At 52.1% G+C, this 16,244-nt stretch overlaps 1 protein-coding gene across 1 annotated transcript in view; it reads left to right on the top strand.

The window, feature by feature from the left end:
- Positions 1 to 302: 302 nt before the first annotated feature.
- SLC9A1 (solute carrier family 9 member A1) overlaps positions 303 to 16,244 on the top strand; it is a 48,690-nt gene continuing 32,748 nt past the window's right edge. The window contains exon 1 of the mRNA XM_077898937.1: positions 303 to 1,460. Coding sequence (XP_077755063.1) covers positions 1,106 to 1,460 — 355 coding nt within the window. The 5' untranslated portion in view covers positions 303 to 1,105. The remainder of the gene's footprint in view (positions 1,461 to 16,244) is intronic.

Consider the following 16,244-nt stretch of genomic DNA (forward strand, 5'->3'; position numbering starts at 1 on the left):
AAATATATCCTTTCCAAGATAGCTGGGAACTCACGATCCCGCAGGTGTCTACGTGAAAGTGCTTTGTAAATAGTACGGCATTCTATCCTTGTTAGTTAGAATCTCTGGGGATTCAATCCCCCCCCCCTTTTTTTTTTTCCCTCTTCTGCTCTTCCTCTTCCTACGCGTACTTCCCTCCCTTGGCGGCAGTGGTCGCTGCGGTGCGCGGGCGCTGACAGGTCCCTCTAGCCCGCGGCGCTGGCTGCTCGTTGGTGCGTATAAATACCAGCGCCGGGCTCAGCGAAGCATCAGTCCGCCGCTGCCGGGGCCGGGGCCGGGGCTGGGGCTGTCACTGGAGCTGGACGCGGCGGAACTGAAGCTGGGCCGGGGCGGAGCGCCGCGCCGCGCCAGGGCCGCAAGGAGGGGCGTGTTGCTGCCGGCCCACCGCGAGCCGCCCCCAGCCCGCCCCGAGGCGCCCTCCCGCCAGGCCGCCTGCCTCCGCCTTCCGCCTCCCTCCATTTCCCCGGAATTTCAGCCCAGCGCGCCTGCCTGCACCCCGGCCCTTCTCTGGGTGGGGAAGCTCCCGGCAGCAGCTTTCCGGCTTCACTCCTTCCTTGCAGGCTGAGCTCCCAGCCCCCTCTCTCCTTTCCTGGACTGGCTCCCACTCCCGCCCTCCGGCCCCCCCCCACCTTCGGTCCCCTTCCTTTACTCAGGCTCCCTGCCCCTTCCCTTAGCTGAGTCCTAGCTCCTCAGTCACTTTGCTCAGCCAAGAATTCCATCTTTCCCTCTTTTCCTTCCCTGGGGTGCATCCTATCCTGTCTCTTCCTCTGTCCCTAGGGTGCAGTCTCTTTCCCCCCACCTCCTTTCCCCAGCCTGGACCTTTTTGGTCTCCTGTGGTCCTTTCTGGGTCCTTGTCCCCTTTGTCCACTTTGGAGTTCTCCATTGCAAACCCAGCCTCCCTCCACCCCGCAGAGATCTGCTTCCACACAAATACCTCTCTGAAACATGAACTTTTTCTAGAGATTGCCCCCAGTCCGTCTTCCACCTGCTGACCCCTTGCCACCTATGTCCCGGGTCTTACTCTCACTTTGCTAACGGTCAAGGCCTGCTGAGCCAAGGGATCAGCATGCTGCTTCTGTGGTCTGGCATCTGCCGCCGCGCTCCTCCGCGAATCTTCCCTTCGTTCCTGGTGGTGGTAGCCTTGGTGGGGCTGCTACCTGTTCTCAGGAGCCATGGCCTGCAGCCCAGCCCTACTGCCAGCACCATCCGAGGCTCAGAGCCACCACGGGAACGCTCGATTGGGGATGTCACCACTGCCCCACCGGAGCTGGCCCCCGAGAGCCGTCCTGTTAACCATTCTGTCACTGAGCACAGCATGAAGACTCGAAAGGCCTTCCCAGTCCTGGGCATTGACTACACACATGTGCGCACACCCTTTGAGATCTCGCTTTGGATCCTGCTGGCCTGCCTCATGAAGATAGGTAAGTCCAGTTTGCTCCGACACCTCTGCTGCTACCAAACTGGTGGGCTTCTTGCCCCACCCTTACCGCTTGAGACTGCCCAGGAGTGAGGGTCTGGGCCACTCCAGTAATGTAGGCAGCCTCCGTCCTGCCATCTTAGTCCTTTTCAAACTTGAGCTCTGTGGTCCGAGTGCTCCCAAGATTGAGGCCAGCTCTGTGCGTGAGAGAAATCAGGATTAGAACTTGGGATGCTTCTTACACTAGGTACTTTCAGCAAGGGTTCCAAGCCCTGCAGGTCTCTGACTGGGCCAGACCCTGAGGGGAGCCAGGTACCCAGGTGTGTGTGAGACAGGAGTGTCTTCCAGCAAGTGGCACAGTCTGCTCTGTCAACAGCAGCCAGGGCAATTACATGCTTCATGGGAGGGCATTCCAGGATGGAGTTTATATCTACTTGGTCTGTCTGAGGAGTTTAAGTATAGTAGGGGACCTGTGTGCTGGAGACCTAGAAGTGTGGAGGAATGTGAGGGATCCTCATAGTGTCACCTTCCTTTATTCCCAGAATGTTATCTGTCAGCTTTGCCTGCCCAGGCTGGTTGGGAGCCCCTGAGTCAGTTTCCGGCCCAGGAATGCTATCCTTTATACAGCTTATGGGAGTGGGGCCCTGGAAGTTTCTAAAGTCTGTTTTGGAGGCAAAGGGGGGAGTGGAGGAGGTTGAAGCTTGTTCCCCCCTCCCCGCCCCCCCACTCACCTCCACATTGGCACCCGGCTGTGTCTCAAGGTGCTACATGGGCTGGCCAGTCACTCAACCAAGTGGGGAGAGGGACAGGTGGGTGGGCTCAGGATGTTCTGGTCTGAAGAGACTTTGAAGTGTTCTTTTTGGGAGAAGGAACCAAAAAAGTAGTTCCCTCCCCTCCCTGGTCTCCCTCACTGCTAGGCCTGAACACTCTGTTCTGCTGGGTGATTGATGGAGTTCACTGGAGCCTGCATAGCCCAGAAATCCCTGGAAGTGTGTCCAAGGGGGCTTTGAAAGCTGCCTTTGCTTTTTTAGCCTCAGCTATCTGCAGAAGGCATGAAGATCTGGGATTCTGCTGGTTTGGGTTTGGAGAGTTTGTGACTCTTGGTAGGAAGCCTCGCAGCTTTTCCAAGGACATGGTAGAGCCGAGAGGAGATGCCAGGCTGGTGTGAGGCAGGTTCTGGGACGTGCTGCAGGAGGACACTCTGTTTTGACAGATCCGGTTGCTGGTGTGGAGCTCTGGTGCTGTGGCAATAGCAGGGCCAGTGTATGGAGCTGGTGGCCCAGCTCCATGCACCTATACCCCAGTGGCAGCCAGCTTCCTGGTAAAAATCAAGGACTGGGCAAGGGGAGCCATGTGTACCGATTCCGACAACAACATGACCTTGAACAAGCTGGGGCCTTTTCCTGCAGGTCTTGCCCAGCTGTGAAACTGGCAAGAATCTCTAAATTTGACCATATCAATTGAGTCATGAAACCTGTGTCTTAATTTTTTTATAGGAAACTAGTGACCATGACGTGTCATTTGCCTGTATGAGACCATAATCACTGTCTATAAATTACCCTTCTCTCTGCAACTCCCTCATCTTCCAGTGATACCTGGCATTGTGTTAGGGCACTGAGCACTGGGGGCTACACTACAAGTCTCAGTGCCTTCTCTTGGGACAACAGCATGACCACAGAGATCCTACTCTGGGCAGTAAGGAGTTTGTCCCTGAAGGCCTGGTATCTATTTCTAATGGGGTCAGGCTTGGCCTGCTTTGTTCCCCCCAGTACCTGTGCCAAGAGACCCTGAGGAGCTGGAGAACAGAGATGATGCCATGGCAAGGGCATCAATCTAGAAGTTAGGAAACTTGGCTTCTCATCCCACCTTTCTCTGTGACCTTGGGCCTGGCACACCTCCCCACCTGTCAGTTGATCTTTGGCCACTTCCAGGTCTGTCATTTCTGCCATTCCACTGACTCGGGTAACCTGGCAAGTCACTCGGCCTTGGGCCTCAATTCTCTTCATTGTAAAATGAGGAGGCTGGATATGATCTCAGGGCATTTGCAGTTCTAAAAGTCTGTGTCTCTGGCTTGGAAGGGCATTCAGAAAACAGAGGAGCCCTAGCATCTGGCTCTTCTGGGAGAGAGAATTAGGACCAAAAGATCTCAAGGGTCCCCTTTCAGGTGGCAAAGGTGGTTGCTCATTTTGTCCCTTTCTCTTTGCAGAGTAGAACTGAGGTTAGATAAAGGCTTCTTCACTCTGCCACTTAGCCTTTCTGAGCCTCCGCTTCCCCAGATAGAAAATGGGGAAAATAATAGTACCTGTAGTGCTGCCAATGTGACAGTGACCCAAGTTAATACATACAAAGCTGCCTTTGTACCTACAGGAAGCGCTCAGTGAGTGACAGCTGCCCCTTTTGGGATTTTCACCACCAAAGGTAGATGCATCCCTACCTCAGCCTCCTATATACATACAGTCTTCTCTGAAGCTGAAAAATCACAAATCTCTCAACCCTAGGCTGTCCAACGGTGTCCTTCCTTAAGGTTTTGGGGTGTTGGGTGTGTCCTGATTTTGTTCTTCCTCTTACTTCAGCTGCCTCCAGGGCTGGTTCTGGGTGGGGAGGGGAAACAGCACCAACTGACTTAGGGGCCCAGGGTGGGGGTTGAGGCCACGTTCCCTCTGCACCTACAGATACCCAGGAGCCTAGGAGTTCACTTTGGGGTCTTGCCTACTCTCTCAGCGCCGCAGTGTGGGTAGGAGTCTTGTGCAAGCCCTCATTCTGTCATGGCTGGCAGCTGCTTCCCTTGCAAGGTACCCCTCCTTAAAGAGCAGAAAGCGCTGTATGCAGTTCACCTTCCTGTCCTAATCAGCAAGCAGGGCCTTGGGTTGCCCCCATCAGAGAGAGCTGTGGGAGGGCGGAGTGGGCTACAGTTGAAGTTCTAGAGTAACAAAAGCTTCTGGGTTCTCTTCTGACTGGCTCAGTGGGTGACAGGAGGCCCTTCTCTGGGCCTTTTTGCTCTCTCTGACAGAGATTCTTGCCTTTTCCTTGACGGGGAGGGGCTGGTGGTAAGAGGGGAGTTTAGACCACTGGGAGACCTGTGAACGTGACCCCAAGCCTTAGGTTAGGTCTGCTTCCCGCTTCTTCCCCCCTTGTGATGTGTGGGCTCTGTGTGAATTACACTTTGTCCCCAGTTCACCCGACTCCCAGTCTAGTGATTGTTCCAAGGGAGAGCCTCCCTGTAACCCAGCTCACCACTGGCACCCCCTGAGTTTGTTTGCCCATATCCCTGACCTGGAACTCCTGGCAAAGGCCTGAGAACCCATAAAGCAGGTATTCATCTTGTCTCCTGACCAGAGACAAGAAGCCTTCCTTTGTCTTTTCACATCTTATAGCTTTATAGCTTTTTTGTTTCGTTTTGTTTTGTTTTGTTTTGGTCTTTGCAAGGCATATCCTGCCATTTCCTTCTTAAACAAGTCTGTGAGGGGGGAGGTAGGGTCACTGTTGCCCACTTCACATGCATGGATGTCAGACCCAGCAAGTGGTTTCCTGTAAAACTAAGACTAGAACTCACCTCTCCCACTTCAATAAAGGAGAGAGGAACAACTCTAAAGGTCATGTTGAAATTGTCTCAAGAAGCCCAGACAGCTCTCTCTAAAAAGAAAGGGGTGACCTTTTTCTCTTTGGGAAAACAGCTGATGGACTGCAGGACAGTGGGAGGGGTGGGAGGGGGAGGGTCAGCTGGGGTCTGGGAGGAAGCCTTCAGGTAGGACATGTGTCTCCAGAAGTGTCAGGGTGCTTGGAGGGCTTCGATTGGTTAAGCTGCTGGACTTCGTTTAGCTGAGCTCCCACAAGGCATGCCTTTCCTCCTCTCATTCCCACTGCGCTCCTCTAGCTCTGGGAAAGCAGACATGGTCAGAAAGTCTGGGCTCTGCTCCTGCCCCTCAGGACCAGTGACCATGGCCAGGTGCCTCATTTCGCTGGACCTGACTTGCCTCACTGGTAAGGTAAAGATGCTAAGATAGCCTTCTAAGACCGGTGTAGAGGGCACCCTTGGGAATGCCCAGCACTGTGCCTGGCTGCTGAGACAGCTTCTATGGCCTGTTCAGACTCCACCCTTTTGGGCGGTCTTCCCAGCCCACTCCATCCCACAGCAGTTGCTCTGACTTCTCCCCCTGAACCCGTTTCCCTTATTGTTTATCCACAACTTTGGCATGAGGCCTAGCCTGCCCTGTGACATCTCTTCTGTTGGGTGTGTTTGTGTTTTAATCAGAATTACCATTTATTGAGTATCTACAGAGTAGTGTCAGGCACTTTATAAAAGTGGTCTCATTTAATTCCTACTATAATCATACGAAATAAAGGCTATCTCTGTTTTACAGATGAGGAAACAGCTCATAGAGGTTATCTTCCGTGATGTTGAATTGCTGTTTCTTTTCTGTGTGAGTCTTGGCATAGCCTCCCAGAGGAGTGCAACTGTATCTCCTGCCCCTCACAGTCCCATGGGCAGATGCACACGTGGCCTTCTGTGGAGTCGATGCCCAGCGTGCTGCACTCGGACTCCCTCTAGGGGTGGGGTAGATGACAGTGGTGGGAGCCCTCTCTCTGTCCCGAGAAAGCGGTTGGGGTTCTGCGCCCAGCTTTGGACCTATCCCCTGTCCCCATGAGTTGCATATAGGTACAGCTGAATCCTGCAGGACTTTCCTGGGCTTTCCCTGGTCCTCTGGTAGTGACCCTGCCTGCCATCTCTTTGGTCTGACTAGGCTTCCTTCTTCCTTGGTTAGGCAGGGGAGTGCCAGTGAAAGGGGGGGGGGGTAGCCAGCAGGGGGTGGCTAACCTTGTGATTGTGACCTTCTGCCTCTGGGAAGAAAGGGTGTGGGGCTGCTTTTGGTTACCCTCAGGGCCCAGCAGGATCCTCTGAGAGGCAGCCTCTGTGTTGGGAGCAGGTGGCACAAATTTCTTTAGCCCTATAGGCAGGTAGAATTTGGTAGTAATTCTCATTACTACTGTAACTTGTTTCCAAAGCACTTGCATATGTAGTATTTAATCCTGATTGTCTCAGTGGGTTAGCAGGTGGTATTGATGTGCCCATTATACAGCTAAGGGACCTGAGGCCACTTAGCAAGTAAGTGCCAAGGACACAATCTCTGGACTTGGACTTCTTCTTTTGTTTTAATCTCTGGGCTTCTAACCCAAGACTCCATCCTCTTTCCTGCCTGGCTGACATGCTGGGTCATTATAAAGAGAATGGAGACCAGAGATCCAAAGAGGATTTGACGAGAGTAAGTGACAAGGCACATCCACGTTGGTAACCTCAGTGGTTGTCAGAAAAGACACCAGTTCCCCTAGTAGGAGGGGAGAACTGAAGGAGTAAGGCATCTGGGGTCATCTGGAGCCCAGGCCAGATCAACTCCTAGTTCCTATGAAGAGTATGAGGGCTGAACTCAGCCTCGGTGCTTGTCATTCTCAGAGCCCTGGTCAATGGAACAGCAAACGTTTGAAATAGAGGGCTTTTCCTTAAAGTGTTGTAAGGCCTCCGGGAGGAGATAGGAGAAGCAGAGAAGTGAGTTACAACCAAAAACCTGCTGAATGGGCAGGAACAAGGGAGTCAAGAAACCTGAGATCTGGTCTTAGTTCTTTGCTGGGCTGTGTGACCTTAGGCAAGGTACAACCTCTCTGAGCTCCTGTTAAGGAATATTTATAATAATTTTGTCATATATTTCTTAATTACATTAGTGGCTGCCTATTAAGCTCCTATTTCAGAAACTATGCCAGGTACTTGCGCAGCTAGAAAATATTGGAGTTCGTGCCCAGATCTTTCTGACTCCAGAGCCCGTGTTCTTCGTTATGCCCCAACTCCCTTTCATTTCGGAAGTCTGATTTTTCCCATAATCATTTTGAAAAGGAAGAGTTTTAAGGTGTTACTATTTCAAGTCTTGCCTGCTCTCTGTGGATCGTTTCTTGGGTTTAGGGAAAAACCTGTGACACCCCTACCCCCCACCTCTCCATGTCCCACCGTGAATTAAATAGCCCTTCTCTGAGGTTTGGCATTCAGAAACAAAGGAGAGGCAGGGAATGGGAGTGGAGGGGCCCTCAGACTCCCTTTGGAAATGTCAGCCTGGCCTGAGCTGGCTGGCCTGCCTCCTTCCATCATCCCCGCACCTGCCCCCTTTCCCTCCGTGGTGAGGAGAGAAGGCTCACTCAGCAAACCCAGGACCTGGGTTATTCCTGAGTCATCCATCGCCTGTGTGGGCCTCATTTTGCAGCACTCACACCCCCTGCAAACGTCTGAGTCAGACATGTCTCCCCAAGGTTGTCTGCACACACCGCCCTGGGCCAAACCATCTCTTTAGATGCCGATAAACATCAACTGATACTTTTAGGCAGCCCGTGATTATATGTGGGTATTTTTAATCTTATGGGCTAATCTAGTTTTAACTGAAGTAGTTTTGAGTTGGGTCTGATCAGTGGGCTCTCCCCCTTCCTTGGGATCATGCTGACTTCACTTTCTTCCCCCTAAAGCTCATCTAACGTGTGGGACCAATTTCAGGGTCTTCTTCAGCCAGACCTGACCCCTGAGTTCTAATACTGACTTGCTGAGAATTTGGAGTTCCCCAAATCACCTCCACAAGTTCTTTTCTGAAAAGATATATTTGTAAGCGGCTTGCAGTGAGGTTCAGGATGAGAAGTCCTGTTCCTCCCCAGTGCCCCCTTCCCAGTCCCTTGTGGGGACACTTACCCCTAAGCCCAGTCTCACTCTTCCACAGAACTCAGCCTGTTGGAAACCAGGCTCTGAAGGCAGAGGGGTGACATCACAGCTGTGTTTCAGGCAGAGCCCACGAGCTCACCAAAATAATAAATAGCTAACACTTGCATAGCACTTGCCGTGTGCCAGGCAAAGCTCACAAAGGCTATGTCTTTGTCCTGGTCAGCCTGAGAGCAGCTAATTAATTTGTCTCTTCAAGCTGAGATTGGAGAGGCAGGTCGGCGAAGTCAGCCACCAGGCATTTAGCATTGTGGGCCATCAGGCAACCAAGAAAAGTGAAACCCCAGGTCCTGCTCATTAGGAGCCTCCAGTGTGCTTAGGAGAAAATGGTCTGTTTGTGCTGAGGGGATGGCACAAACATCCTGGCAGGCAAAGTTCAGGGAATAAACAATCCCTGAGGGCAGGGGTAAGTAGTGGAGGCCTCTCAGGGGAAGTGGAATTTGAGCTAGTCTTGAAGGATGGAGAGGAATAAGATAGCCATGCAGGACCCAGAGAGTTATTCTTAGCACACGATCCCCACGGGTGTAAGCCCCCTGAGGACAGGGCCTTTGTTTGCTTTCTTCTCTGTGCCTGGCACAGAGGAAGGACTCCTGTATCTCTGGGGAATGAAGGAGTGCATGACTGACTTCCATGTAGAGATGGGGTCCGTGTGAAGCATGGGTCAGGCAGGAAACCAGTTTGACGGCTCAGAGAAGGAGAGGAAGGGTTGGAGAGGCTCCTCACAAGACCGAATGCCAGGCCGGGAGTTTCACTGAACTCAGAAAGTGACACTTAGAGTGCTTTGAGGCGTCAGCCCGCATGTGAGTGGTGCTGCCAAGACCACCTCCCTCCCTCGCCACTTCCCTGGGCTTGGCTCTAATGGAGAGTCTTTAAGGGCATCCTCTCTGGGCTGGGTGGGGTCTCTCTGGAAAAGTCTGGTTCTGTTTGGTCTGCCCTCCATTTGTGTAAGTAAAAGCAAGATACCAGAGCTTCCTCAGGGAGCTGCCAAGAGGCCTAATTGAATTGAACTTTTCCCGGGAAGATTCTTCAAGCCATCAACTGCACCGTGACTGTGAATGAATGAGACCAGTGTCCATAAACCATGCAAGAAGGCAATCTGCACTAATTTATGGTTGTGCCTAGACAGATTGACTTATGGCTTCTCTTTGTTTTTATGTGTGTTGGGAGTGGGCTGGGGCCAGAATCTCCTTTCTGTGGCAGATTTATTTTTAAAATATGAATAAATAAAACATGTTTGTGGTCAAAACAAAACAAACAGAAATAAAACTAACAGTCTGGAAGGGTATTAAGGTAAAAAGTAAAAGGTTCCCTCCTTATTTCTCTGATAACCCGACTGTCTTACTCCCCAGAGTTAACTTTCTTGTGCTTCTTTTCATAAATTCTCTATGCATATATGAGTGTGGGAGTATGAGGATAGATTTAGTTTTCATAAAACCATTTGTATAAAGGAAAAAGAGTTCTAGGCTGAGACCTGGATCCTAGTCCTAGCTCTGGCTCTTTCTTGCAGATTGACCTATGGTAAGTCATTTTGCCTCCCTGGGCCTTAGTTTTCCTATCTGTCGATTCCAGTTATTGAAAGAAAGGCCTCTCTGGGAGTTTTCAGTAGGAAAGGCAGTCATCCCAGAGGAGCTCCTGCTCTGGTGAGGCCTGGGCAGACTGAGGCCTTTTGGGAGATGGGCCACTGCTGTCATCAGCCCTGGCTTCAGAGTACGGAATTCCCAAATATAGGATCATGGTCCTCTCCAACTCCAGTCAGGGTTATGAGATCAAATGAACAGGTTCGCAGAGAGCCAGCTTGGTTGCTGGAGAAGTAAGACAAAATACGAGGTTTGGAGAGTGTGTAGCTCAGGCTGGGATGATGAGGCATTGGATTAGAGGAGGAGACATGAGGGAAGGTTTCCTGAAGGAGTGGTCCTGAGGAGTGGGCCAGGTGGAGAAGATGAACATCGTTTGGTAAGACTTGCTTTTGGAAGGGATTCTGGCTTAGGTGGGAGAATGGACTGGATGACCTGCTTTTCTTCTAGGATTTAGGTTTCTAAGATACTTCTTTTTATGTATTTATGTATGTGGGCTCTACACCCAGTGTGAGGCTTGAATTCACAGGAGTTGCATGCTCCACTGACTGAGCCACCTAGGTGTTCCTAAGAGTCTTTCTGAGTCCATGGTGGAGTTCAGGGGACTTATGGGCCCCCCAAGATAGTCTGCAGACATTGTATGTATGTGTTTTTATCAGAGAGAGAGTAGTACTAGCCACAGATTTTCCGAGGGATCTGTGTGGACCCACAAAGTTGAGGAGCTTTGAACTTTTGTGCTGTGAAAATTTGAAGAACGGTAAAGGACTTTCCTTGGGCAAAGTACTGTACTGAACCCCAGGGCAAGTGGGATTTGCCTGGGAGACTGTAGAACTCATTCTAGGCAAGGGAACTGAACCCAGTCAGAATGAGTAAGCTGTGTCCTGGGAGAAGAGAAAGGAAAGTGACCCTGTAAAGTAGAGAAAAGCTTTTCTGGATTGGGGATCAAAGCAGGTGCAGCAGGCTCCTCCTGCCCTGCCCTACTGTGCTGGCAGGGAAGGTGCTGGGCTCCTTCTACCCCCAGGGTCTGCTAGGTCTCCATGGTGAGTCCAGTTCACACCCTGAAAGGTAATTCAGGCCTCTCCCCATTTTTCCTAAAGTCGGTAGGGCCCAGACACATCTCTGAGTTTCTGTTAGGGGAAGCAGCTACCTTTGAGGCAGCAGAGACAAGGGATTGCCTCTGAAGGGGACAGGCTTTGAGGGCACAGTGCTAGGCAACCGTGATTGGCCTTTGCTATTTCTGGACTGGGACACTTTATCTCCTGCTCTTACCAATTCTGGGAGTGAAAGTAGAGAATATTTTTCTACCTGCAGAATGCTAGAAATAGAAAGAACCTTATGGTAACCTGTGGCCCAGGGGCCCAGAAGGGAGATGAAAATGTTTTGATCCCTTCCTCTCATTTTCCAGTTGAGGCCCAGAGCCACACAGGAGTTCAATGGCAGAGGGAGGCTTTTCTTGCTCTCTTAACTAATAACTCAGGGGTCTCTGGACAGTAAGACATGGACCAGTAGGAAGGGCTGTGGTCTTTGGCCTGGATGTTGGTTTCTAAGCATTGGTGACTCTGATGGGTCCTTTAAGCCTACAAAGGGCAACTTCCTGCTGGAGTATCAATCCAAGAGCTGTTCCTGGCAAGGAAGCCATTTGGCCTTGGCCACACAGCCCCTCCTTGCAGGAAAACCAAGTGCAAAGGCTTTGGACTCCATCACAAGCCAGTGTTGAGCCTGGGTGCTGTGCTTTTTATAGCATCTTTGCCATCAAACGAGGCATCAAGATCTTATCTTTTGGGTCCTGGGCCAGGGCCCACAGGAATCTGGATGCTGTACCAGGTAGGCAGGATGCCTGCTTGAGGCAGAGCCAGCTCACCTCACTCAGCACAGCCCAAGACTCATGTTACAAGTTGGTGGAGGAGGGGAACAGGAGTCCACCCCACCCTCCCCTGGCCAGCCTGGCTGGCAGACCAAGCAAAGATGAATGAGAACCATGTCTTTTGAGGAATTCAGGGACTGGTCTGAGAAATGCCATATAGATGCAGGACAGTTAGGCAGTAGAAAGTGGGAGTGATTTGAGGTACAGATGGAATTCTCTGAAGGTTTAAAAGAGGCAGAAAGACCTTACCACCTGGGAGGTTAGGAAGGGGGTTTTGTGGAAGTGATAGTTGAACTAACCCTTGAAGAATAAGTAGGATTTAGATGAGATGCTTGAGTGAAATGGGTCTCACTGGGCACAGCCAGAAGCTTCGAGTTGGGGGAAGGCCTTGGAATTAGGAGTGTCCCAGACCAATTCCCTTTGGGAACATAGTGGTTAGGAACACAGGCTTTGCCCCACCATGGACTTAGATTCAGATTTCAGCTCTACCACTTTGTGGCACCGTGACTTTGGGCAAGTCCCTTCCCCTCTTTGAGTCTTAGTTTGATCACCTGCCACGCAAAGTGGCACCTGGCAGCAACGTTGGAAGGGTTCAGGGGGAGAGCCCTGGGAAGATGGGTGTCACAGAGTTTGGCACATTCCAAACACATGATAAATGGTGGCACTCAGGAATCCCTCTAGGGTCAGGAGGAAGGGAAATACTGGCTTGTTTCTTCTGACTCTCGAATCTCCCAGCAACTGAATAATCACTCAGCAAGGCTTACTGATGCCCCGCTGTGTGTCCAGTGCTGTGCGAAGTGCAGATGTGAGGTGGCTGTGGATCAGTCATATGTATCCTTTTAATGAATACACTCCTAAGGTGGCTAAAGCACATTACAACCTGCATCAGGAAACTTTCTGGGGAGATGCTGTTCTCCTTTTTACGAATGCGGAAACTGAGGTCCCAAGAGGTTAGATGACTTGCCTAGGAGCATATAAGCCTCACTGGCACGGCTGAAGCCGGAGTGAGGGCTTTTCATTCCAAGTTCTCTGCTATTTCTCCTATGTAATAGTCATTTCACCATCCAGCCGTAGTAGCAAGACTTATCACTTGAAACATTTAATGAGCAAAGCACAACTTTGTATGACAACTTGATGCGTAGCTATAAAAGCACTAAATTTTGCAGAACAGATGATGGTTTTTAAAATAGGCCCGGCTATGATGAGGTGCCAGGTGAACTGTGCCAGTATGAAGGACAGAGGTTCTGCTGCTTTGCAACTCCACCACCCTCGCTGAGCCTCAGTTTCTCCAGTGAAACAGGTAATGTGTGCAAAGTTCCAGGCACATCAAAAACACTCAGAAGTGGAGTGACCACTATGCCTGTAGCATTCAAGGAAGAGGAAACGTGAATGATTGGAAGATGGTTTTTAGGTGTGAGAGCCAGAGGGCACTGGGTAATGCTGACTGTCACCAGGACTGGGGTAGGCATGCAGATGCAGCCTTGAGCTGAGGGGTCTGAGTTTGGTCTCAGCTGGGAGGGGGAGGCACACATTCAACAAACACTGATTCGTGCCTCAGAAATGCTGTGCTGGAGATGGAGAGATGAATAAACATAATCCCAGCCTCATAGGAGAGACTGACACATAAATAGGCACCTGTGACAGGCTGTGAAATGCTGCAGTGGGGCCCCACAGTGCTGTGGGTGCACAGGAGGAGATGGGTGGGAGGTGGAGCAGAGAAGGCTTCCCAGAGTTTTGAACTGAGCCTTGAAGGTTAAGCAGGTGTTTGCTCACCTGCAGGGTGGAGCTGGAGAAAGGCACAGAGATGTGAATAATACAGAGCCATAGATAATGCAGAACCATTGACCTTTTCTGGTAAAACCTTTTGGGGTGTCTTTCAGCCATTTAACCTCAGCCCCAAACATATTCACCCTCCTGCTTGGCTGGGCTGAGAAGCTGAGCCTCCCTGTGGGCTGTGAGCCCTGGTGCTGGATGTCGCTGTGTGCAGGGGGCAAGGAGGGAGCTGTTGTTTTCTGGGACCCACCAAGTGCCTCGCCTTGTGCTAAGGGCTCTTCACGGTACATTGTTGTCCGAGTGTCACGGCAACCCTGAAGGGTGCAAGTCCTGGTGCGTGTGTCTTTACAGCCACCTCAGGGAGTGAAATGGAATAAAAGCATCCAGTGATTGCTGTGCCATACCTCAGCCTAGGAGGACTTCAGGGAGAAGGGAGATGTGGCTTGAATGAGGGGAGATCAGAGACCTTTGTGCAGGTGCCTTCACAAGACCTCGCAAAGGGGTGGGGGGCAGATGAGGCAAGGGTTGTAGCATCAGCTGAGGCTCTGAGCTGTGGATGTGAGTGAGGCACCCTGGCTGGGTGTGGGGGATAGTCTGGGCTGGGGGTCAGTGAGAAATAAGACTGGGTAGGTGGGCTAGCCTGGATTCCCAGGCATTGAGAACTCCAGCCAGAGGGCTCCTCAGGCAGTTAGAAAGCATGGCTGCACAGATCCAAGACTCGCCCTTCACTCTATTTCCACTTCTGCTCCCCCTGTCCAAGCCCTGTGCGAGCGTCTGTAACTGGGTGACTCCAGGGGCCTCCTGAACGGGCTCCTGGCTGCACTCCCCTCTGCCTATAATCAGTTCTCCATGGAGCAGCCGGATGAATTGTTCAGAAATGCAAACCAGAACTCAGGATTCCCCTGCTTTAAACCTTCCAAGTGCTTCCTGATGAACCTGGGATAAGAGGAAAATCCAGGAGAGGTGTGGCTATACTTCTCACCCTCGCTGCCTGTTGTCCTTCCCATGTCTCGCTCACACCAGCCTGCCTCAGTTTCTCAGGTGCACCTTCCTCTGTAGGGCCTCTGCCTTTGCTCTCAGCCGCTTGGAAGACCGCCCACCACAGGCCAGCTCCCTGTCCAGGCCCTGCATCGGAGGTCATCTCAGAGAGGCCTCCCTGGCCGCCGAGTCTGGTGTGTAGCACCTCCCTCCTCCCACATCAGACACTATTCTGGGTGCTGAGGACACAGCCAGGAGAAAGACAAGGAGGCTCCTGGTGTCGGGGGGCTCGCATGCCAGTGTGGGGTGTTGGGCGGTAGACACAATGGTATCAGGCAGTGATAAGTATCCTGAAGAAAATAAATATGAGAGAGATGTGCTCCTTTGGATCCTCAGTGAAGGCCTCTCTAAGGAGGTGGCTTTTGAGCTGAGTAAATGACAAGAAGGAGCTTGCCTTCCAAAGACCAGGGGCCATGGGGAAGGCATGTTTGAGGAACTCGGAGTAGAATGAGAAGGAGGGGGAGGGAAGGAGATGTGGTTTGAGAATGGAGGGGAAGACAGTGTTAAGAGTGGGTTGGGTTGGCCTTGGGTTGGGTTCTAGGTGCTATGTGGTGCCATTGAACGCTTTTGATCAGGGTGATGTGGTCTGATGTGGGAAGGGATGTGCAGAGCAGCCCAGGAGCCGGAGATGGAGAGTTGGCTCTGGCTTTGTGCTGGCCTCAGTGAGCTGAGCAAAGCAAGTCCTGGCCCATGGCCACTCGGCCCAGGTCTAGGAGAGCAACAGGTACGAAGCTTCCATGCAGGCACCTGTGTCCAGACCAGCAGTGGGACAGAAGCTCCAGCCTGGGAGAGCCCTTCCCAGGAAAGGGTGAACAGGGAGCAGGAGCAGAGCAGGAGGGGCATGAGGGCACATGAGGAAGGGAGGGGCTGAGAGGACGCCAGGCTCTGCTGGACTCCTGCCTCCTCCTCCCCTGCCCCACCCTAGCGCCTGCAGGCAAGCAGTCACCAGACCTGTCCTGTGCGAGCCTTGGTGTAGCCAAGTGCCAGGCTTCTGACATGTCTGTTCCCTGCTGAATCTATGGTTCCACATGACCTGGGTGGCTGCCAGACCCAGAAAGACCAAGCTTAGAATCAGAGAATCAGATTTTATTGTTACGAAGGATGCGAGGGACAGAGTGAGGGATCCAGGCTGGAGAAAGAAAAGATAAGGGGGTTGGGGACCAAGAGGCTTAGACTTGCCAGCTCTTGCAGCATTGGGGGGCCTGGCAGGCAGACCTGGGGGGGGGGCGGTCCTTGACAGTGCTGTGGAGAGCACCCAGCAGTAAGGCTGGCAAATGCTTGGTGAGCAGTCATAGAGCCTAGCCCAACCCCCTCATCTCACAGAGGAGGAAGCAAAAGGCCAGAGAGGAAATGACTTGCCCACAGGCTGCAGTGGACAGTGACAGAGCCAGGGTTAGTCCAGGTCTCCCAAGCCCCTAATGCAGAGGCCCTCTGTGACGGTGTAAGGGTGTCTTCGTTCCTCCCCACAATTCCCCCTGAAACAGCCCCCTGTTCCCTCTGCAGGTGAGGTGGCTGGCCCTGGGTGTCCCAGGTTCTCTTCAGCTGGCCTCCAGGCACCTGCCGTGTGTCAGCACAGCTGTGAGGGCAGGGGCTCCCACCCTGGTGGTACTGACAGTTGTGTGTGGGAGACAGACATGTAAACAGCCCCCATACAGGCTGAAGTGACACCAGGAGGCGGCACGGAGCAACGTGGGCCCTGGTGGCAGACGGGGCTTGGTTCTGGCACTGCCACTTAAAATGCAGTGGTGACAGAGCCTGAACCTAAATTGGGAAAAATCAGGAAGGCCTCTGGTT

The sequence above is a fragment of the Canis aureus genome, chromosome 5 (genome assembly GCF_053574225.1).
Source record: "Canis aureus isolate CA01 chromosome 5, VMU_Caureus_v.1.0, whole genome shotgun sequence".
Taxonomy (NCBI): domain Eukaryota; kingdom Metazoa; phylum Chordata; class Mammalia; order Carnivora; family Canidae; genus Canis; species Canis aureus.